General features: G+C 42.8%; 1 protein-coding gene across 1 annotated transcript in view; it reads left to right on the forward strand.

Annotated features, from left to right (window-relative positions):
* Positions 1–388: 388 nt before the first annotated feature.
* herc2 (HECT and RLD domain containing E3 ubiquitin protein ligase 2) overlaps positions 389–24584 on the forward strand; it is a gene marked incomplete at its 5' end in the record, with an annotated part of 53637 nt that continues 29441 nt past the window's right edge. Inside the window, 33 exons of the mRNA XM_083648373.1 lie at positions 389–460; positions 2972–3065; positions 4243–4374; positions 6379–6601; positions 8425–8525; positions 11270–11411; positions 11529–11633; positions 11722–11893; positions 12243–12416; positions 12805–12822; positions 13390–13578; positions 13727–13878; positions 14770–14927; positions 15077–15190; positions 15593–15844; positions 15927–16120; positions 16204–16404; positions 16814–17042; positions 17197–17321; positions 17698–17876; positions 18010–18194; positions 18952–19107; positions 19231–19416; positions 19541–19717; positions 20260–20363; positions 20454–20604; positions 20739–20953; positions 21767–21899; positions 22209–22336; positions 22528–22723; positions 22843–22976; positions 23840–24016; positions 24257–24396. Coding sequence (XP_083504499.1) covers positions 389–460; positions 2972–3065; positions 4243–4374; positions 6379–6601; positions 8425–8525; positions 11270–11411; positions 11529–11633; positions 11722–11893; positions 12243–12416; positions 12805–12822; positions 13390–13578; positions 13727–13878; positions 14770–14927; positions 15077–15190; positions 15593–15844; positions 15927–16120; positions 16204–16404; positions 16814–17042; positions 17197–17321; positions 17698–17876; positions 18010–18194; positions 18952–19107; positions 19231–19416; positions 19541–19717; positions 20260–20363; positions 20454–20604; positions 20739–20953; positions 21767–21899; positions 22209–22336; positions 22528–22723; positions 22843–22976; positions 23840–24016; positions 24257–24396 — 5108 coding nt within the window. The remainder of the gene's footprint in view (positions 461–2971; positions 3066–4242; positions 4375–6378; positions 6602–8424; positions 8526–11269; positions 11412–11528; positions 11634–11721; positions 11894–12242; positions 12417–12804; positions 12823–13389; positions 13579–13726; positions 13879–14769; positions 14928–15076; positions 15191–15592; positions 15845–15926; positions 16121–16203; positions 16405–16813; positions 17043–17196; positions 17322–17697; positions 17877–18009; positions 18195–18951; positions 19108–19230; positions 19417–19540; positions 19718–20259; positions 20364–20453; positions 20605–20738; positions 20954–21766; positions 21900–22208; positions 22337–22527; positions 22724–22842; positions 22977–23839; positions 24017–24256; positions 24397–24584) is intronic.

Here is a 24584-nt window from a genome sequence, read left to right on the forward strand (position 1 = left end):
ACGTTAGGCTCACAGACATGTCATCACTTGCACCAACCCATAGCTTAATAATTACTCCTTCACAAGCAACGTCTAATGCCTATCCATAGTATTATGTTACATCACCACACGGCCATCTTGGTAGGAAAATAGCAGGTGATTGTAATCAATTAACAGATGATTACAATCAAGTGACACAAACAGCCAATGAGCTCTGTATTATAGCACCATATTGGTAGGAAAATGCTTGTGACATCATGGGAATAGAATAGTAACTTGAGCAGTCAGAATTGGTTGATTCCCTTCTTGCAATGACATTGTAAATGTGACGTGTAGCAAGTACCAACATTTCAGAGGTGCTGTACCTTGCAGGTTGGCTGCGTTTGCAGCCAGGAGAGGAGAGGGTAAGATGCCTTCTCCATCTTTTACCCTCGATGCTCAGCTGAGATTTCATGACAAATGGCTGAAGATAGACTTACAGGTAAGTTGACTTGTGTAGAGGATGGCTTTCTATTAAGATGGCACTTTGGATTTGTTATGATTAAATGAACAACATGATTTTTATGTGTCAAATGTGAAAACCTTGCAACTCCAATTTTGTAGATTTTTACGTTTTCATTTCAATCGACGACTACTCGGTCGGTCTACTATCAGACAAGGGTTGAGCAAATTCGACCATCCTTTGCCTTATGACACCCTTTAAAAAACTCAGGATAAAGTCTCAAATACATGGTGTTCAAGCTGAAGACATGGCTGTTTCTCTTGGCTCATGAAAAGACATTTAAATTAGAGATATGAGGTTTTCACTCAACAGAGATGATTGGCTATGTTCACATCAACATTCCCACATAGTCATAAATACTATGGCAATGGCATAAGCCTTGTTTGGAATCTGTCATTATTCCCACTAGGTAATCATATAGCGGCTATGACAGTAATCCTCCTGACTGTCTTTGAGTATGCAAAATGACTGTGTTGCTTTCAGACATTTAACTTAGAATTACAGAAGGATTTTTGTTTAGGATTAGGTTTGTTGCCATTATTAGATTGTTGTCAGTCTCATCATGCCTTATTATGCTGGGTATGGACTACAATACCTCTAAAATCCTAGGAGAGGGTAAAAGCCCCCCCCCCCCCCACACACACACACACACACACAATAATTTATTGTGATGTTGTCAGAAAGGTGCTGTATGCACATTAGCCTAAATGATGACCCAGATCTGTAGCCATCCCAGAAACAGCCAGGCTCATGAGATGGTCAGAATCCTACTCAGATTTGGAAGCCAAGAATAATTAGGCTAAATCTGTTGCAGTAATCAGAAAAAACACTTGATCACTGACATTTCTGCAAACACCAGCATCAACATCAACATCAGCTGCATTCAGCTTATTTGTTCACAGGGAATTATTATGTTTTTTCCCATGTTCATGAATTTTCAGTGGCAAGTCAAAGCAGATAGATGTAGCCTATACTGATCTGGTAAGCTAGTGAAGAGTTGATTCAAGTTGTGAAAACAAGCCATGTTAGAGTAGTAGTAATTATCAGGGCTTTGATGAATAGAGACATTGAGTAAAAAATGGTCTATGCAGCATTGCAGCAAGCTGTCTGCACTCACCTCTCCAAAATGTGTTGCTACTGGTCCGGAGTCCGGACTGAGTGTTAAATTGGGGTAGATGTGTCATGTGTTGTCAGTATTTGAGCTCTCCTTAATCTTGAAGGCCGCACAGAATGTCTGGCCTGGTGTCATGTTTGAGTTTACATGTTGACATTTGAGAGTTAGATCCTTGAAAGCAAGAGTTGGCTCTCCACCAGTATTTCTTAGTGAAGCAATGTTGTGCAATGTGCATGAATGTTTACTACCAGGCGAGAGGAAGAGACCATTTATGATCTTAATCTTTTACTTATATTTAATATTTTTGGTTGGACTTTATTTTCTTCCAGCACATTTTTACCATCTGGAGAATGGTCCCAAAAAGTATCCGTTACAAAATACTGAATATGGATAGAATTGATGTATTTTTGATGGATATGTGTCCGTGCGACGACTATAGATGTACAACAGTAAAACTGGACTCTAAACTATTTCCTATTTCCTGAGCCCGGCAAAAGAGAAGACATCTGGACTGATTATTATTTTTATGTGATTTATGTAAGAAGGACCTTTTCATTCTGAAATTTTATGGCAGAGCTATTGTTGGAAGGAGTAATGGTATGCAACAGCTAAATACTAATTTAACCGAATTGGAAAATTAATGAGTTTGATTATTTCTACAGTATAGTGTTTGAGTAAAATAGACTAATAACTTCAGCTATGATGGTTATAAAGGTTGCATAAAGGTTGTCCATCTAAAAGTCAAACAGTTTGAAGAATATATTTTTGTTTACTCAAACTTGATGCGGATATAAAATTCTAGGTTTGGGCTTTAAATTTTAAAATCTTTATAGACAATTTGTAGCAACATTGTCTTTGTGACAGGAAGCCATGGGATGAGGTCGTCATGTTAAAAAAACACCAGCACTAACAATACCACTAGTTGTCTTGATGTTTATGGTACATACACCAAGGTATCATAGTTAAAAAGTAGTAGTAGTTAGTGTAGTATGGTATAGTTTTAAAAAGATACACATAGACCTTTTTAAAAGGGAGTGTAATACATTCAAATAATGCAGCCAAAGTTAAGGTGTGGGAGGAACACTGAAGTGATAATATAAATTGGCACCAAAACAACTCATAATGCCGTCACATTAGTGCCATTGGCATCTTGTATTATAATTTATTGTCATTTTTGGCTGTGATTTGTGATTTGAATGCTCCAATAATGTGATAATTGATGACGTGCTGAACTAAACTGACAAAGCAAATAAAGATGTGAAAATTCATTGAATATTTAAATGATTAAGTTGGAGCTAGAAATCTTGTCCATGTTTTTTGGATTTCTTTTATTTGTGGGGTGAGAAAAAAAAAGTTGTTTTTTTGTCTTTTGGCAGCGGGCATTCTCTCCAGAGGGACTGAGTGAGATGTGGAATGAAATGGTAAAGGATGAGGAGATAACTTTCAATGGAGAAGAATCAGCTCACACAGGTATGGCACTGTGAGATTACGCAGTCATTTACTCTTCCACATTCATGACAGGTTTATTTATTGCTGCCTGTTTATGATAACATGGCAGATTTTATGAAAACTTCCATGATGTCTTAAGATGAACAGGGACGGCATCTTAACTCATTGAGTGCCAGCCACTTTTGGAGAACGGAAGCTCCCAGTGCCAGAGTTTCAGAGCGTTTTCAGTGATTTCTCGAGGCCCACAGAATATTGTGTGATATTACTATGTAAACACCGAACACGCACAAAGAACGAGGAGACTCTCTTCTATCATCTGCAAAAAAAAGTTTATTGATCCCATTTTCCGTTCTTTAGTTATGAGCCGGAGAAGATAGGCTGTTTTGAGCAAAAAGACAGTTTTCAAATTACCGGTATAAGCTGAGATATTCAGCCTTTTGTGAAATGCAGCATTTCAAGCACATTCACTGACGCTAGCTAATATTTTCTGATGTAGTGACGTGGTGTAGTTCTGTGGAGCCTGCGTGCCCCACCCCCCTCTCCCCGCCTCAGCTGCAAACTCCTCCCCACACGCACCCAGTCTATTTTTGGAGCCTCCGTTTTTGCGCCTGGCGGCTCCCGGCCGTCTCCCAGCGCGACAAGGAAATGCCAAACGGGACTGCAGGGATAGGTTTGGCCCTTCGGCTTCGGGTGCTGCCTTTCTGGCGGGTAATCGTGTGGAGAAACTATATGCAGACAGACAGACAGAGGCAGAGGAGCTCAGTTGTGCGCGCGGATTGACTGATGTTCGCAGCCCGACTTCAGCTGCAGACAGAGCAATCTATATGGCTCTGGCTGCAGCATGCATCGGCTTCTCTTTGATCACGGCTTTTTGCTGTAGTTTTCCGGACCTTTCTGTAATCTGGAGAGCACTGTCGCCACCTATGGGTCTGTAAAATAGGTTATACACACCCAATAGCTACAATATTTGTACAGGAGATACAGAAGGCTTTGATCAACGTCCCACCGTCAAAAAACGCAATTGACGAACATGTTCGTCCTTGGCACTCTACGTTACTAAACCAATTGACGAACATGTTCGTCCATGGCACTCAATGAGTTAATCTCGCTGGATGAAAAAACGAAGACACAAATAAAAAAATGAAGACACAAGGAAAAGCTTTGAGGGTTAATGTCAACATTTCTTTTGACCCTCTAGAGGACTGCACTGATTGCTTTGGAACTCAGAAGAAGGATGAGTCCAACGATAAAGAGAAGAAAGAGGAGGAGGAGACGTCAACATCTGTCCATCATTCCATCATTGAGACCTGGGACTGGGGGCGGCAGCCAGGTGAGAGGGCTGCATGAACAAGTTTGATAATATACAGAATAGCTACAAAACTATTAGACAAAATATTATAATCTGATCTAAAAATGCCCTGCCCAGTTCTCCTGTTGTGGCTTTTATTATTTTACCCCCTGCGGTTTGCAAATACTCAAACTAGTAGTACCATGTTGAAATGTGTCTTAGATATGAGATACTGACCATTTCCATTGGTCAACCTCTCAGTTAATCCAGTGTGTCAGTCCCTGCTGGTGTTTGCATGTTTCGGTGGCACGTGAGCCTGTGGAAGAACTGAAATGTCTACTTGCAGTCGTCTGGTTATTTTTACCCCTCTGGAGTCTAATCTAGGTAGCCTCTATAATGTGCTCCAATGCTGGATTGTCTCTCTGTGCCAGGCTGTGTTTACTGGCAGGCCCGGGTGGGACGGTGTTATGGTGGTAGGAGATAAGCGCCGGCTGGGGGGGGGCGTGGCATGGGGGGGCTACTAGGTTAGCCGTTGCTGATTTTGCTCGTACATTTTCATTGACCGACTGAGCCAGGATGTCACGCAGCCTAACCGTAATGAGTTGTATATTGTAAGTGTTCTTGCTGCTCTGACTGTACAAGAGCAGTGCAGTGAGTGCAATTAGATGGCTGTGTGCACGAGTGCTCAGTCATGGATGCTTCAGGTTCAAACGTCATAGCCTGCTTCCTGCTTTTCCGTTGAGTGCTCAGATGATGCTGAATATGTTGGTCTCAGCAGTTTGTGGAACACGTGACAGCCTGGTCCTGACCTCTTCTTCTTTAATTAGGATTGTTTAAACGGAGAGCTGTAGAGATGCAGGGCCAAAGCCTTTCCCTGACTCCTAGCAGTGGATGCCTTTCTTACCGCTCATTTTACTCCTAGTCTCTTTTGTGAAAGGAGATATACAGTATACCCTGTGATTTTGTCAAGTGCTCAAGCTTAAGTTATCTTTTGCCTGGGGTAATGTATAATAAATAGGAGACTTTGTCTGGAATACATATCTTATCTATCCTGACAGCCAAGGGCAGCTGACTGCAGAGCGTGGCTCTGAACCTCAGGCCGGGGCAGTCTAGCTTATATAAAGCTTAAGTGGATTTCAGATCTGCTATTTTGGCCCATCTTGTCTTCCCTGCAGCACTGCTACTGCTAGGGACAAGCATATTCTCTTGCATCAAATCAGAACAATGGGCTGGCTGTGGTGAAGGACAGCGGGGGGGAATGTGGAATGTGGTGGGAAAATAGATCTTCATGTCAAAATAATTGTGTTAAGGCAGGAAGTAATAAGGTTATGTGAAATACGACCCTTTCTTGCCACACCACTGCAGTACTGATTGTTAGTGTGATGGTGAAAAGCTGTGCTGTAGTTACATTTATGATTAATACAATTATGAAAAGGTTATATACTATAGGCCAACTTGGTTGATCAGAAACTATTTTGCTGCACGCAGATTTCAATTACTGTCTGAAATGTGTGAATTATTTTACAATTGAAAATAATGGAAACTAAGTCAGAGCTGAGTTTGTGAAGAGTGGCTCAGATAAAAAAGGAAATATATGAGTGAAAGCTTTAAAAGTTAATCGGCTGGGGACTCATGGCATTGCTGTAATGATGGTACTAGCCATCTTTTTACTTCTAGTAGCCAGGAATTTGTGACCAGCAACTTGTTGCAAATATGTTGTCCTCGCTTGCAATTTTGTCCTCATAATTATAATATGGGGAAATTAATCCAATGCTATGCATATATTTTGCATTGTAATTGTGTAGAAAATTGTAATTGTGTGGAGCACCAATGACAGTTTCCATTGTGAATTGCCTTTAGAATGGCTAGACCCAATTTAATTTTCCTGATAAATATTGAGGATGTGAAACATGGCATTAGCAATAGAACAAGTAAATTGCTTTTACAAATAATGTTGTACTTGATACTTCAAAATAACTGTTCATGCCATCATTCCATGTGTAGGCTGACAGTATTTTTTATACGCATCTGTTTTTATGTGTGTAGATGAAAATGAGTTGAAGGACTGTCTGATGGTCTTGGTTGACGACCAGCAAAAGCTCTCGGGCCAGATGGCCAAGAGCACCTTGTCTGCCCAGCGCCTGCGCCAGCGCCTGGTCATCCTGGAGCGCTACCTCATCTCTCTCAGCCACAGCATGATGGAGGACAAGTACAAGTACCGCTGGAAGACCCCCATCAGCCCACCACTGCCCACCGTTGACAATAAGAGGTACTGTAATGGAGAACTTAATTTGACTGGTGATTGGTGAAACTGAATTGGATAACAGCTATGATCCGCAGTGAGCCAGAAGAAGAATGACAAAGATCAGGCAATTTGTCCCACGTAGCATGCAGAACCTGGCTCCATGACCGTCAATGTGCGGCCGAACCATATACCGGTACTGTTATTATATTGGGAGAGCCTTTTCTCATAAGAAGAACATATCTTATTATGGCCTGGAGAACCCGGAGAATTTTGTTGGTCAAAGATGAATGCTTCCATAATTTCCATACTTTTGAAAAGCAAAAAATCTTGTCACTTTGCCGGTTTTCAAACTTTTAACTCCTACCCCAAACACATGCTTGTTGTGATCACGTCGTAGAAAGCACGACTCCACCACACAGTATCCTGTGATTGGTTCGCTCACTTTACATGAAAGCATATTGTGCAAGACTACTGCAACTTTTTCTATGCTTGAGAATCTTATTCTGGCTTTTGTTCAAAAGTCGCTCATCCCGATCGCTCATCCCGATCTCGACTCTTCTCGTCCCTGGCACCTCAATGGTGGAACGAGCTTCCACCTTCGGTCAGGACGGCTGAATCACTGCCGATCTTTCGGAAAAGACTAAAGACGCACCTTTTCAGGCTCCATCTGGGCCCTTCTTGATCTAACTTCGTTCTCTCTCTTTCACCAAAAAAAAAAAAAACTAACCTTAACTTGTACCACTAACCTAAACTTGTACCATTGTTCCTTCAGAAGTTGTAGTTATCACAGACTGTGCTCCATAGTAGATTGCTCTATTGCTGACAAAAATGTGTTATTGTAAGTCGCTTTGGATAAAAGCGTCTGCCAAATGACGTAATGTAATGTAATGTTCACACCAGCGTCACAAAGGAAGATTCCTGGTCAATTCAAACGGTCTTGAGGGGGGAAAGGTGCCAGATCAACGTTTTTCAAAATAACTTCTCCAGCTCCAATTTATATATAACCCTGACACAGAAAATGTCTCATGCTTCCATGACTTCTACCGTACTGCCTGGTATATGAACGCACACTTTATTTCCCTTATGCAGGGCTCTTAAGTGCATTTCCTTTTGCATATTACATAGCGCTAGAAGCAGTGGGAGGTAATGTTTTCCCCCCAGAAATCCTCACTGCTGTGACAACCCAATCAGTGTTTCTCTGGCATCTCCAGCCTTGTGGTGCATAGTTACATTTTGTACAGTGTGCGTCTCCTGGCCCTCTCTGGCATCTCCAGCCCCGTGGTGCATAGTTACATTTTGTGGGGTCTCTGACCGAGGTTCAAGCATGAAGATCCAGTTATGTCACCCTGCGATATATCACCCCTATGCATCCTTGCCCCCCTTCCTTCATATTCTCAATATCCAATCAGCCCATGACATCTGTCAAATATGACGTCTGTCCATCCCCGTCTGCTGAGCCAATCACCAAAGAGGACGGGCGTAGTATATATAGCCAAGGTTACCATAAATCTTACCCACTGGTCTCTCATGATTGAAGTACAGTGTGCATCTGTTATAAATTAAGTATTAGGGCGTGTATACCGCAATTCCCAAGCGTTTGAGCATTGCAAAGAGCATTGCACACAAATGAATGAACAAACGAACCAACCAACCAACGCATAGAGCCCAGCTCTTATTGAGGTGACAAACATTAAAAGTTAAAACCCCATACACTAAGGGGTTTATGACGGTTTACTCATTGAGTGTTGACAACATTCTCCAGATAGGTGATGTCTTTTAAGGTCACTCAGTTAACCCTTCATCTACCGTTTCAGTTGATCCATGTGTGTTTGCCTTTGTTGTTTCAGCACTCGTCCGGCCAGTAAAGGTGTAGAGGGTTTGGCCAGAGTGGGCTCCAGGGCAGCTCTCTCTTTTGCATTTGCTTTCCTGCGCCGAGCCTGGAGGTCAGGTAAGCACATTCCACAATGTAAGCCAGTGAGGACGCTTGGTAGTGGGGATGGATTGGTAGCTGCTGACATGGTCATGGAGCTTTGCTTGACAGCTGACTAACAGTGTGTTGCACCATGTACAGGCTGCTGCTCAGGGTAAACAACACATAACACAACATATTGCGCAATGCGGTGTCTAGGATTGGCCTGTGGTGTTTGCTGGATGACGGACTGCGTGACTTCTTGTAGGATGGATGGGGGCCTGGGAGACGTCTGGTCCTAACCCAGACTCTTCACCTCTACTTGGACCCAAAGAGTCTAGATTCAATTAGAAAAGTTTGATATAGACTGTGCAGACATAACTTGAAAATAAATGTGTTCAGTGCTTGGTCCAAATAATGAGCAGCAGTATTTATGTTGCCATGTATTTTTGCCGCGTGATTTCTAACCCCACATAGGATAAGCAATAACCACGCCCTGTGGCGCCGGGATTGGCCAGGAGCATTGAAGCTTGGGACTAAAGCACCTGGGGTTTTTCATCTTTTAAAATAAAGATGTTTAAAAAACTATTGCTTGTTACATTTTCAGTGCTGTACCTTTTCTCTGGGTAAGAATTGAGCTTGAAATTAACGATACATTATATTATATGAGCTATGAACGTGAACACAACACCGTTTATATTATTGCATGTTTTTGTAGATTGTGTACATTCATTGTGTAGATTACAATTATTATGCTTCTTATTATTATTACTATGCTAAGGAAGGTAGGTTGACCATAATTAATTTCAATGTCCGCTCTCAATATCGCTGTCTGTTCTCAAGAGCTATTCAGTTTGTTTATGAAATCGCTGGGCTGCGTGCCCTCCAGTGTTGCTCCTGGCCAATCCCGGTGCCACAGGGCGTGGTTATTGCTTATCCTATGTGGGGTTAGAAATCACGCATTTTTGCCATATTGTTGTGCAACATAATGACACTATAAAAAGTACAAAAAAGGCACGCACATCCAGTGATGGGTTAAAACTAGGTGCAGGACCGAAGTGCAAATAAGTAATAAAAATAGAGTCCGCACACTGGCAGCTGCTCCCAAATATTTATTTGACCACAAAAAAAAAAACATAATGACACTGCCTCCCCTCATGCAGCCAATAAGACCTAATGCTCAAAGGTTGAGTGCATTCCGATTAGAGCACAATGTTCTCAGGTTTCTGCACCATCACTTTCCAGCTACACCATCACCTTCCAGCTACACCATCACCTTCCAGCTACAGCTGGATGGGAAGTCCAGCTCACAAGGCTGAGAGAGAGAGACTGAGCCTGTCTGCCAGTCAGCAGTTCCTGCCAGTCTTTTTGAAAAGCGTCCCTAAAGATGCCAACATCAGAGCCTCCTGTGTTAAAGGGCTCTTTTTTGGTAATCCCACTACTCTTTTGGGATGAGTGTACACAACTTGAAGAATGACCATTCCGGCCTGTGTGAAGCAGACTCCACCACCAGCACCACTGAAATGGGATATTCCCCATTGTAGCCAGACAGATGTGGTGCTGACATTTCACCTAGATGCAGAGAAGTTAAATAACACTCGGCTGCTAAGTTTGCTAATTATTAGAGTGACGTGTGTTTTATTTGCAGGACCTAATAGTGTGTAAACACATCGGGAGGTTCTGTGGTGTCTATATTAGTTTTAAAGACCTTCCTTGTTAGCTTAGCAAGTAGAGATGCTCTCTTTGTTATGTATGCTGATGCGAGGCGGAGTGCAGCCTGTCCACTAGGGCTGGGTATTGGCAAGGACCTCACGATACGATACATATCACGATACATGGGTCACGATATGATTGTATCACAATACATTGCGATACAATACATATTGCGATATATTGCAATACTCTACATAATTTACTGAAAATTTTAAAATAGAGCTGAAAATACAACTCGCTGTGTACCACCCAGGTAGTGTAATAATATGCACATCACTTGATATTGATAATTTAGTGGACAAATTGAGTAAAAGCTACTAGTGTTGAGTGTGTTACTGAATGCAGTGAAATAAAAAGTATTCTCATTGTGTCAATGAATTCACGGTTGTGGAAGAAAATCAATATGGCGATATATCACGATATTTTTCTGAAATATCGATACAGTATTGCAGAAAAAAATATCGTGATATATTGCTCTATCGATTTTATTGCACAGCCCTACTGTCCACAGGGACTGGGTGGGAACAGAGTGCCTGGCTCTCCTCTGTAACCTTCCTGTAACATGAGCAGCACACACACAGTTGAGCCTCTGGCCCTCACCCTCTCTCTAGCTGCATTCCTCGCATGTACTGTAATAACAACAGAGGGGTAACATAGATTCTCTCACTGTGATTTCTTTCGTGTTTTTTCACCCCCGCTGACACATTTCTAACACCATCTGAGCATTCAGAAGCAGAGCTTGCAGAAGTTGCTGATATTGTTGGACCTGCTATGCTCATCCTCATTCAGTTCAACTGGTCACCAATCTGATGATGTGCAAATAAAACTAAAGCCTGTCACCAATAATGGCATGCCTCAAAGGCCTAGTCATTTTGTTAATTGAAACAAATAAATGCTGTGGCTATTTTTTTTTAAAGGCTTTATAGCATTTTCCAATGTATTCCTGAATGTTTTGAGGTCTCATGGTTGTCATATTGCTGGGTTTGACAAGCTATCTATTGAATGTCCTCTATACTATAATCTAACACCTCTGCAATCAATTTGTTAAACATATGGGTGCTTTGGTACAGGTGATGATGCAGATCTTTGCAGTGAGCTTCTCCAGGAGTCTCTGGACGCCCTGCGGGCTTTACCAGAGGCCACCCTGTTTGACGAGGGAACCGTATCGTCAGTGTGGCTGGAGGTTGTCGAGAGGGCTACCAAGTTCCTCAGGTCAGTCAGGAACTGCTTGGTTGCTGTGGTAGTGGTACGTTTATAATACTAATAATAGTAAATAATAGCGAAGCAGCATGTGTGAGTCCCCCTTTGTTTTGTCTCCTCTGGGACCAGTGATGTACATGGAAGTGCTAGTGCCAAAGGCAACATTCCTCTCCAGGACCAGCACCTCGCCTTGGCCATTCTGCTGGAGTTGGCAGTACAGCGGGGCACTCTCAGGTATAGTCCATCGAACCGTATAATATGTGCTTCTGCCGATATCCTTCAGCAGTTGAAATGAAACCGACTCTTCTCGTGTGCTTTCCAGTCAACTTCTTTCCGCTGTTCTGCTGCTGCTGCGCCTGTGGGATAGTGGCACCAGAGAGATGGACAATGAGCGGTCCACCCAGGGAACCAGTGCTCCCCTGCTGCCCCTCCTCCAGCGCTTCCAGAGCATACACAGCAGCAAGGAGGAGCCCATTCCCCAAGAGGAAACACAGGTGAACATTTCCCCTACAAAGACATGCCTCTGTATTCCCCACAGCAGTGGTTCACAGTGGTCACTGAGGAGGTTCCAGGGGGTTCACCCTATGAAAATGAGGAACAGTATAGTTTCAATATTTGCCATTTGAAGGTGGGGCAATGAGAGAATGTTATTGGGTTGAGGAAAAGTTCCACTCTCCTCACATATTACTATCTAATCTTCTCAGATGGGCGTCCCTCAGACAAAATGTTCATCATTTGTGAACCCCCCTGTCTTGCAATACCTCAGCTCTCTTATTCCCACTGTGAGAATAAAGTATCACATTATGTCATAAGTACATTGTGGTTGTTTGCTCTGATTCTCAGATTCTCGCATCCCCTTTGAGTCCAAATGAGAGTTTCCTGCGTTACCTGACCTTGCCACAGGATAATGAGCTGGCCATTGACCTGCGGCAGACCGCTGTGGTGATCATGGCTCACCTGGACCGCTTGGCGTCTCCTTGCAGCCCGCCACACTGCAGCTCCCCCACCTCACACAAGGTGTCTCTCTTTTCACTGCCTCAGTCTCCATGCTTGAGTTCAGATTGAGATTTTTGGCCATTGATGCCACTCCTTTCCTCAAAGTCTTGCTTGAATTATGTGCCTGTGGGGAGAATGCATGACTGCATGTGTGTACCTATGTACGTAGTTGTAGCTATTGTGAACTTATGCTTGTTTTTATCTCTCTTTTGGGCAAATTCACAAGGGTGGGGATTAGGGCAAGGGCATATTTAACATTCGTTCGGATGAGGTTGAACCGTGTATATCAAAATTTGGTTAGTGTATAGAGGTTATTTTTGTGCAACACCCCTCAGAAATAGGAGTTGTAAGTGGGAGCCTTACTGATACTAATTACCTTTATGTCTTTGTGTTGTTGTTGTTTTTGGAGGACCATGGACATATGCAGGTAAATAAGACAATCCTTTATACATCTTGTAGCACATGTTTGTGGGTGCTGTCATCTTTGTTTTCAGAAAATGCTTTCTTGAATAAATTTGACTTTTTCTCTAAAAGTGAAGTTCACTCCTCTGCAGGGAGACTGGCTATGCTGGATTGTAAAGGAAATAGAAATGGTGCTTAATATGAACCTCGAAATGTAAAGATTGGTATTCCCACCACAATTTGAAGTGCAGAGAGGGAGTAAAGGGAGTTGAACTAAATATTTTTGAATTAAGCAATATGCTTCAAAAAGGTACCTTTTGATACATTTCCTGTATATCATGCCTCATGTACCTCGCAGTATAAATAATTAATGGAGATTTTGCTAGAGAAATATGACACTTCCCTTGGAAAAACCTTGAATAGCAATGACTCAAATGGCAAATGTATGAGTTTGTCTTGAATTTTACATGGCAGTGTCTTTGATGTGGTTATCTGGTTTCTCCAAACGAGAACCTATCATGCAGCCTAAACGACAGATAATCAATACAGCAGTGAGTCTCTCCCCCTCACGATCTCTCTGTCTCTGTTCCAGGGAAGCCTGCAGGAGGTGATTGCCTGGGGCCTGCTGGGCTGGAAGCTTTATGCCAATGTCTGTGGACCCATCTATTGTAAGGCCCTGTCCAGCCTGGGAGTCACACAAATCGCTTGCTCAGAGAAGGGCTTCCTCATACTTTCCAGCAGCGGTGCCGTTTACACCCAGAACTACAAGAGCACCACTCTGGTCAGTTCTCTTATGGGGTTGTTTCCTATTTATTTATCCATTCTTCTCAAGTATGGAAACGAGATTTATTCTGAAGAAATGGAAGTAGCTCGATTATCTCCTTTTATTCCCATGTCTGCTGCTGAACAACTGCATTATTTTGTTGCAGGGTCCTATGCTAGTCCACGCTCTGAGCTCTAGAAAGATTGGGAAGCTGGCAGCTCATCCAGATGGGCAGCACTACTTGGCCCTGTCATCCAATGGGGAGGTGTTCTCCTGGGGCTGTGGTGATGGCGGCCGCCTTGGACATGGGGACACCACGTGAGTAACTAGAAAACCTCAAAGTCTCAAGTCAAGAGTTTATTTTATTTATTTATCTCCCCCTTCAGTAAATGTGAAAATAAAACTTGGAATGTAGATGTATTTGTATGTTTAAATTTTCCTGAGGATCACTCAATTTTGGTATTTCAACCTAGTTTGTTACACCTTTGATAACCATACAGTATGTTTGCGCCTACATGGAAATCTTCATAATGCTACATTATAAATACTTGCAATTGGGGCGTTTACAGCACTAACATTATTGCTTTAATAGATTTTGGGCATTTGGGGCTAGGGATGAAACGATAACCGATTTTAATGATAACCGTGATAAAATTCCTTACGATAACCGTACGCTTTGAAAAACATGGTAAATACCCTCCATCATCAACCAAACTTGGCAACCGTGTCCCAGATGCAGATGCGCAGCCTTGGAGAAATTATTTCAGTGAGTGTATCAATCCTTTTTGGGTCTGAGTTTTCAATATAAAACTTGGTGAAATGATTTCTGTGAGTGTATTAGTACTTTTTGAACATTAACAATTAACATGAACAATACAGTGATAATACTAATAACCGTGATCATTTTCGTCACTATAATCGTTTCATCTCTATTTGGGGCACTTCTTTGGAAAAAGTTGTTTTCAACAAAGGTATTACCGTAATTTCTTGAGCAAATACTGGAAAAAGTTTTTTAGTTGTAAATGGTGATTCTTCTCCATGACCAAGGGTCCTGAAATCCTTCTGTTGTTACACGGACAAATGATCCCAAATTCCTGAATCTGTAGGAAGCATTCCAATATTCCTTATCATACTGCCATAAACCTGGTACCCCTGAGCTCCTTCTAATGATGGCACTGGAGACTCATGCCCATGTCTAATTCATTCCAGGTATTTAGAGGAGCCTGCCATGATTACAGCCTTCAATGGGAAACAGACAGGGAAGCATGTGGTGCACATTGCTTGTGGGAGCACTTACAGTGCCGCCATCACAGCTGATGGCGAGCTCTATACCTGGGGCAGAGGCAACTATGGTCGCCTAGGCCACGGTGAGCTTCCATCTACACTCAAGAGCTGGACACTGTCAGCCTTCCAATCTCCTGTGTGCACAATAATAACACATCTTTCTCCTTCTTGACCTCTTCATCAGTGGTTGTTTCCTTACTGAAAAATAGTTTTTTCCTCAATGGTTTTCTAGGCTCTAGTGAGGACCAGACCTCACCCATGCTGGTGACAGCACTGAAAGGACTCAAGGTGCTGGATGTGGCATGTGGGAGTGGTGATGCACAAACGCTTGCTGTGACAGAGAATGGTAAGAGCGAGAAATGGAAATCACAGATTAGACACACTGTCAAGGTCTTTGCCCGCAAAGTCTGTTTTTTTGTATGCATTTTTAATCCGTCATCTGAAAACGTAGACGGGTCAAACAGCTCACAAAAGGCTATTGACTGATGTGAAAAACGCAGAAAATCAAACTTGTTTCCGAAAACTTTAATGATGGACGAAAGTTTCAGAGTCAGTGTGTAAACGTGAGTGACACAACATGAGGTCGTATTTATTTTAAAACATGCAACAATTTTGGATGAAAAATATGGATTTGGTGTGCAAAAGCCTTTAGCTTTAATTTTGAACATAAAAATCTTCGCCATCAGGCCCTGACTGTTACGTGGTAGCATTTTATTCACTTGAACCATGTTCTTTTCTATTTCTACAGGTCAGGTGTGGTCCTGGGGGGATGGAGACTATGGTAAACTGGGCAGAGGAGGCAGCGATGGCTGCAAGACGCCCAAAGTGGTGGAGAAACTGCAGGACCTGGACATAGAGAAGGTGTGCTGCGGCAGTCAGTTCTCAGTGGCCCTCACCAAGGATGGCCAGGTCTACACCTGGGGGAAGGGGGACAACCAACGCCTAGGTCATGGCACTGATGAGCATGTCCGCTACCCCAAGTTGCTTGACAGCCTACAAGGTGAGTTAACTTTATGAAAATGTCTTCACTAGCAGTAGGAATAGTGAAACGCTGACCTTTGTCTGTTACCCTTGGCAATCAGGGAAGAAAGTTGTGGACATCGCCGTGGGTTCCACACACTGCCTATCCCTCACTGATGACGGAGAGGTGCACAGTTGGGGCAGCAATGATAAACTACAGCACTTTGATACACTGTTCTCCAATAAGAAGCAACCTAAGGCACTGCCAGGACTCAACTCCAAACACATAGTGGGCATCTGCTGTGGCCCAGGACAGGTAATGTACATAACTGTCATTGCTGATCTAATGGGCTAATTATTTTAGATCCAAAAGATCTAATGTTGGGCGTGTGTTTGCAGAGCTTCGCCTGGTCCTCATGCTCGGAGTGGTCTGTTGGGCAGCGTGTGCCCTTTGTGGTGGACGTGTGCCCCATGACCTTTGAGCAGCTGGACCTGCTCCTGCGACAGGTCAGCGAGGACATGGACGGCAGCTCCGACTGGCCTCCGCCACAGGAGAAGGAGTGCATGGTAGTGGCCACACTCAACCTGCTCAGACTCCAGGTAGGCAGCAATCTGTCAAGATGCTGAAGTTATTTTTAGATGTTTCATCGTAGATTTTTCATTGAATTAGGACCATGATCTTCTTACTATGTTCTGGCATGATGGCATCCCAAGATCGCATTCTTCCACACCGACTCTGTACTCTCCTCTGTATTTACATTTAGGCTTACACCTAGTTCATCATGTACAACATTGCAGCCAGCAATTTTTGTTTTTAATAGGCTATTATATTTTTGGGGATTTTTGCCTTTTTGTTTTTGATAATTGACAGTGGCGACAGGAATAGAAAGAGAAGGAGATAATTTCTAACCTTGATACTGGTCTCAACAGCAATGGGCTTATTGAAAGGCTGACCCAAATTAGAACATACAGTGTTCTCAAAATGTTTTCCTGTGTGTCTTGCCATCAGCTCCATGCAGCCATCAGTAACCAGGTGGATCCGGAAGAGCTGGGATTGGGGCTTGGCAGTGTGCTGCTCAACAACTTGAAGCAGACGGTGGTCATGCTAGCTAGCAATGCTGGGGTGCTCAATACTGTGCAGGCAGCTGCCCAGGCTGTTCTCCAGAGTGGCTGGTCAGTGCTACTGCCCACGGCTGAGGAAAGGGCCAGGGCATTATCCTCCCTCCTACCGAATGCAGGTGAGTGGAAAAACAGAACATCTATTAAAATCATTAAGCACAATAACAAACTCATAGTAGTACATTAATACTGCTAATACTGTATTTTGATGTGAAATAAGATGAGGATATGATTGCGACTGGAGAACTAGGTGTTGAATTCTTTGTTTCCCAGCATCTGGAAATGAGATGAGCATCAGCCCTGGACGTCGCTTCATGATCGACCTGTTGGTCAGCAGCCTAATGGCTGACGGGGGGTTGGAATCGGCATTGAATGCAGCCATCACTGCTGAGATCCAGGTCAGTGCGTTTAATGCATGAGTCATGGATCTGCTCGCCTTTCCCACACATAATTAACTCATGGGAAAAATAAATTTTCTGCTCGGGTAATAATAGTGGAAAAAGATTTGTCCTTTGGATTGACATGATGCTTTAATTTAAAATAGCTGAAACTCATGCTGCCAAGGATTTTATGCTAACCTTCTCTCCAAGTAGACGTCACCAAATCATGTTCAGGCGACAGATTGAAATTTGTTTTAACAATTTAAAGAACGGCTGTAGGAACTTCTTCAACCCATATACAATTAATGGATTTGGTCTCCTGCATCAACACCCCTGAACTTCTGTACTCTCACTGAATAAGAGTTCAACACATTCAAATGTTCCTTCATGTCAGGATATTGAAGCCAAGAAGGAGGCTCAGAAAGAGAAGGAGATAGACGAGCAGGAGGCCAATGCTTCCACCATGCACCGCTGTCGCACCATGCTGGACAAAGACCTGATCAACACGGGGATCTACGAGTCAGCTGGGAAACAGAGCCTGCCTCTGGTGCAGCTTGTACAGCAACTGTTGAGGTACATGCACTTTGCCTGAATCATGCTAAATTGATGCCACCATACAAAGTAATCCCTGGGTGTCCAGGGTACAAACTAAGACAGCACTGTGATTGAGCACCTTACAGTAGATTAACAGAGCTGATTTCCACAGGAACATCGCCTCCCAGACCATTGCCAGGCTGAAGGATGTCGCTCGGCGTATCTCCAACTGTTTAGATGCAGAGCAGGTCAGCAAGGAGCGCTCTGCCTCTCTAGACCTGCTGCTGCGTTTCCAGAGGCTGCTGGTTAGCAAGCTCTACCTAGGTGTCAATGGCTCAGCGATCATCAATGGATACAGTAAGTCATGCGTGTCAACCCAAAAAAACGTTCTCTAGTCAACGTGGGGTGGGGTAAAATATGATATATAATTTTTTTTAATCAACTGCCCTTCCTGACATTTATATTATTTTCTCTCTGCCCACCGCCTGCACCTCTAAAGAAAACAATCTGCCCACCTTAAGTTCAGGCTTTTTAAAATAGTATACTCAAACTTATTAAAGGAATAGTTCGTATTTGTTGATGTGGGGGTTGTATGAAGTACTTGCCGACAGTCACTGTACTACATCCAGTAGAATGCATCAAGCAAGTAAAGCTATCTATGACCAGGGTATGGCTATCTACATGGACAGATATCACCGATCATTCATCACCATTTTAATCAATGTAATGTCAATCAGAATGATACAGGTGAAATATAGCTGATGATATTGATCGATTGTTGAAGTTTTTCTTAGCTGTGGCTCCCCCATTACGTGACTGCAAACCAACTTCTATTTACAGTAACCTACACAAAGTTATGAGAATTTAGGAGGGATTCTTCAATTCTTCCCAGTGTTAAAAGGTGGGAGAAACCATTTGCGTGGGGGTGGGTGGATATATAAAACATACATAGCAAAACACAATCCAAACAAATGCAAAACAGAAAACACAAAAACTTGATATGCCCCCATCTCAAAATAAAATAGAAATGCCCTCACCCCTTTATACAAGTGGTTGTGGATGAACAATGTTGATGTGGTGGTCAATGCATTCCATCCTTCTGTCCTTGCTGCAGATCCTGAGCTCCTGGGTGTGGGGTCCCTGTTGAAGAAGTACATTGCCTTACTGTGTACTCACATTGGGGACATCCTTCCTGTGGCTACAAGTATTGCCTTTACTGGTCGCCGCCACTTTGCTGAAGTCTCTCGTGTTATTGAAGGAGATCTAACTGGTAATTTCGTCTCTCACACATGCTGAGCTTTTGTTTCCACAGCACTGCAACATCAATTGTATCCACACCTTAGAATGGGTAGGTGAGCCAATCATGGAGGACCTGTTGTCTCTTGTTGGGTAGGAGTGCTGCTGCCAGAGTTGGTGGTGTCCATCGTTCTCCTCCTCACCATTGATGCGGGTCTGATGCAAGAGACGGGCTCCATCCCTCTCCTGGCTGGACTCCTGGAGCACCTGGACCGATTCAACCACCTGGCTCCAGGGCACGAGAGGGATGACAACGAGGACCTGGCCTGGCCGGGCATTATGGGTATGGCACCAGTTGTGTCATGGAGAGAGTGGATTATTATGATAGAATGGACATAAGGATCCTAAGATTGAGAGTCTGTTCACTACATTGTGGGATTGTAACAACATTTACCCCGCTGTGGCAGGGTCGTTCTTCACAGGGCAAAGTTCCAAGAACAATGAGGAGGTGTCTCTCATCCGCAAGGCTGACCTGGAGAATCATAACAAAGATGGCGGGTTCTGGACGGTCATTGATGGAAAGGTCTACGACATCAAAGACTTCCAGGCACAGTCCCAATCGCTAACAGGAAATAGCATTCTGGGTATGGGTCAAAACCAAATTTTTGTTTTATAAAATCTCAAAGACCTTTAATAAATTCTCAGATTGTATCCATCATGTTCAACTATGGTTGAAAGAGTGTTAACTCCTAATCTGTTTGTATGCATGTCTGGTCTGTAGGAGTGGGATAGGGTTAGCATAGATCTCCTGATACCAGCGGATCACCATGATATATTACCACGGAAATTGTTTTGTCACATAAAAATTGGGATTCAGGGCTAGGATAAGTTGCCCATGAATTAGTCTTTATTTGGGCTACACTAAACAGCTGGATTAATAATGCATAGGACATTAAAATCTACATGAGACGAGTAGTCTTGGGGGAATAGAATGTGACCCATGAGTCAAGAGTGTGACCTTTTCAGGCTTTTTTCAATTTCTTTTCATTTTCCAGAACATCATTTGATACAATATATTTTGCTCACTCTTTATTAGATTTGGGGGTCAAACAGAGAAAAGTATTAACACATGTTGTAAATAACATGGTTATTTGTTTTTCTCCCGTCCTTACTGGTCATTTTACAGCCCAATTTGCAGGAGAGGATCCTGTTGTTGCTTTGGAAGCTGCTTTGCAGTTTGAAGACACCAGGGAGTCCATGCAGGCCTTCTGTGTTGGCCAGTATATGGAGGTACAGGCTGTCCCGATATACTTTTTCTAAATGTTATGCCTCTCTTCGCCGTCATTTATAGCCGTTCTGATTGCGTCTTATCGTCTCCAGCCTAACCAGGAGACAGTCACCACTCCAGACCTCAGCAGTCTGTCCTCCCCACTTATTGACACAGAGAGGAACCTGGGGCTGCTGCTGGGTCTACACGCTTCCTACCTGGCCATGAGCACGCCCCTGTCTCCCATGGAGATAGAATGTGCCAGTGAGTTCATGAGATTTATCAATGAGTTGAAAGCAACCTTGCCTGAGAACTTGATGATTGGTCTGTTCCATCCCAATGTCTCTGCATGTTAATTGGTTGTAGGTTTAACTGCGATATTTGATCTTCTCACATAGAATGGCTCCAGTCCTCGATTTTCTCTGGGGGTCTGCAGACCAGTCAAATCCACTATAACTACAATGAAGAGAAGGATGAGGACCACTGCAGCTCCCCAGGTACAACAACTCCAGATAAGGCCAAGCTGTATTCCCGCAGAATAACCCTCAGCGACCACGCACAGCCTTTCCTGCAGGCCATCGCTGACAACAACACTCAGGACCACACTGTGAAGGTACAAGCACAGGAAACACTGACAACAACACTCAGGACCACACTGTGAAGGTACAAGCACAGGAAACACTGACAACAACACTCAGGACCACACTGTGAAGGTCCAATCATAAGAAACACTGACACTAACACTCAGGACCACACTGTGAAGGTACAAGCACAGGAAACACTGACAACAACAGTCAGGACCACACTGTGAAGGTACAAGCATAAGAAACACTGACACAAACACTCAGGACCACACTGTGAAGGTCCAATCATAAGAAACACTGACACAAACACTCAGGACCACACTGTGAAGGTACAAGCACAGGAAACACTGACAACAACAGTCAGGACCACACTGTGAAGTTACAAGCATAAGAAACACTGACAACAACAGTCAGGACCACACTGAAGGTACAAGCATAAGAAACACTGACACAAACACTCAGGACCACATTGTGAACGTACAAAAGAAACGCAGGCAAGGTGTGAAATTACAACTGCCAAATGCCAGTAAAATGTGTTTTTGGTAGATAGATCAAATAGGCTCCTTTGTCATTTGAATTCTGCTGTATGGGTTCATGATGAATTACAAACTTGATCCATTGTATAAACAAGTGAGCAAGCAAATTCTATACATGAAATGCCAATGAATATTACTAGGAAAAATGTGTATTAATTATTTTGGCTGGCAAAAAATTAATCTTTTTAGTTTACCAGCCCTTTTGCAGATGAGCCAAAAAAGCTAATTTCAGAAACTGAAGACGGCTATTGTATTGTATTCTATTGTATTGAGTAATGTTTTCATTTTTTGTTTGGGACATTATAGGACTTCCTATGCCAAATAGAGCGTTGCTGTAAGCAGTACCATCTTATTACACCCATCACCTTCCCCCTGGAACACCCTGTGGAGGAAGTTGGCCGCCTGCTGCTCTGCTGCCTGCTCAAACATCAAGACCTCGGTAACCTAGCAACTGGCCTCATAGACTAAGCGTTTGAAGAGGCATTAGGAGATCATTTTGACTTGCTTTTGCTTTGAAATATGTTTTAATTATTGTTAGTTGTGTTAACACAATTTACGGCCCTGTGCTGTGCATCTGAATGTCTCCCTTTACGAAAAACTGAAGTAGCAATTCAAGGTAATTGATTTCCATTACATCTGTAATGGTTTGCACTTGTATCACAATTCCGTAGCTGTTCAGGTTATAAAATGGAATTCATCTCTGTGCTTTTTTCTTCTGCATTAGCAGCATCTTCTGTTCTTGTCATAGGTCACATTGCTCTCTCACTTGTTAATCAATGTGCCTTGGGTGTGGACCAAGGAAAGCAGAGGTCCCTCCCTAAATCTGTGATTGACGTGTGCCGAATGGTGTACCAGGCAAAGTGTTCTTTAATCAAGGTATGGCTCATGCTCAAAACTTGTGTGAACCTCCCAAATAGCTACAGATAATTGCAATTAAACATCAGTTTGTGTTAAATTTCACTGCAGTAAGGGCGTGTCACCGTAATGGAGGCTATACTGGACATTTGTGTTACAAGGAGGAAGAGGGCTTTTAGTAACTTGTGTTTGCTGTCCTCCACTTTGATCAGACCCATCAGGAACAAGGTCGCTCTTACAAGGAGGTGTGCGCCCCAGTCATCGAGCGCCTACGCTTCCTGTTCAATGAACTGCGTCCGGCTGTAAGCAACGACCTGTCAATAGTGTCCAAGCTGAAGCTGCTGAGCTCTCAGCCACGCTGGAAGAGGATCACCCAGAAACTCATCAGGGACCGCAGGAAAAAAAGAGGTGCGTTACTCCAAGCTAGTCATTTAGCATAACCTGTAGAGTTAGAGCTTTATTGTCTTCATGTATGAATTAGTTCTGAATTGACATTTATGCATTGGATTTTTCTTTTTCTTTTTTAGTGCCTAAGAAGTCAGAGTCTGCTGACGTAGAAGAGCCAAAGCTAGAGAATGAAGGGACCAATGAGGAGGAACTTAACGTCCCCATCAACCCAACACCTGCCGACAGGAAATCATCCACTAGCAAGTTACCCAAGGTATTACAGCTGGATTTAATTAAGATCAGATAAAATGTGATTTATAAGAAAAAGTAAATAAGTTCTTAAGAAGTTTATTATTGCAAATTATCCATTGTTCCATTTTTATCATTCTATATCATTCTGAGAACTGTTGACAAATGATGACGTTATAGACATAAGACAGACAAAATAGCATCGAAATACTTGATCCAATTTATCTTCTGCTGTATAATAATGACATAACATGTCATAGACTTATAGCACTTTAGCGTGGAGATGAGAGATACAGTATAACCATTACTGTAAAGGAAAAAGTGGGAAATATAAAGTACTTATTTTAGCACATAACATTTGTATGCGTTTTACTTGCACTAGGTAGTTACACCCGTACAAGTACATTACGTCTAAGTACTAAGTAACACAATACTACTGTACACTTTAAATACTTGGCGTTGCCTCAACTTTTCATGTATAATTAAACTTTCCATTCTTCTTTCCTTGCTGACCCTTAATCTTACAACATACTCCCCTTTTGTTGCTTCTCTTTGGTGGTTCCTTTGATTTAGTTGCTGAATCTGACAACCCATTTTGCCTTCTCTCTTACTATTTATAATGACATGCAAACAGCAGAGCCAGCAAATCAGTTAATCCAATCACTTTGCAGTGGTTAACTACTATGGAGTCTCTGAACTGTTACAAATTAATAGGTTCCTGACACATGCTCATGCAGGATGTCATCACATTCAGGCCATCACTTAGAGTAAAGCTTGCACACAGTTTGTGTTTGGATTTTGCCTTACTGCAGTCAAAATATCTTGGCAAGGACAACAAAGCTGCGTTTGTGCAGTTTGACATTGCGGTGTTGTTTTATTGTTTTACAGCAGGACAAGTGGCATCCGCTTCTGAACACTGTGACCAGCGTTCACAAATACAGATGGCGGAAACACAGTGTGCAAGGTGTTTTTTCCCAGTCCAGCCTTATGGCCACCATCGTGGAGTTTGCCCTGAAAGAAGAGCCACTGGATGTAGAGAAGATGAGGAAGTGTCTTCTGAAACAGGTGCAACTAAATCAACCAATCATTTGAAAATGCATCTTTTTAATCCACCGCCCTCTCTCTCTCCATCCATTTTAAACCACATCTTGAAGAGGAGTTAATGTGACAGGTGTATATAGAACAAGTAGAGGCAAAGGAGGGAGTGTTCTTTTTGTCACTGTTGGGGGTAGCGATGCTGAAATGTACACTCAGTTTGTAATGAGGTGACGAAACATGACAGATGTCAACATTACTCCACTACAGCTGGAGAGGGCTGAGGTGAGGCTGGAGGGTATCGACACCATGTTGAAACTGGCCTCCAAAGGTTTCCTGCTGCCGTCTGTGCAATATGCAATGCTCTGTGGCTGGCAGAGGGTCATACCGGAAGGGACTTGGAACATTGGGTATGTCAACAAGTTTGTATTTATGGTAAAAAAACAAAGATGATCTTAAATCTTGTAGAATGAATTAATCTCATAATTCTCTAATTTAGCGTATTGAATTGATTATTTGAAAAACATAACGCAAGCAGTTTTGTGTGACGTTGTGCATCTGCTAAAGCAAATAAAGAGCTGCCAATGATATCATGAAG

This window comes from Poromitra crassiceps (genome assembly GCF_964638095.1).
Source record: "Poromitra crassiceps genome assembly, chromosome: 12".
Classification (NCBI taxonomy): domain Eukaryota; kingdom Metazoa; phylum Chordata; class Actinopteri; order Beryciformes; family Melamphaidae; genus Poromitra; species Poromitra crassiceps.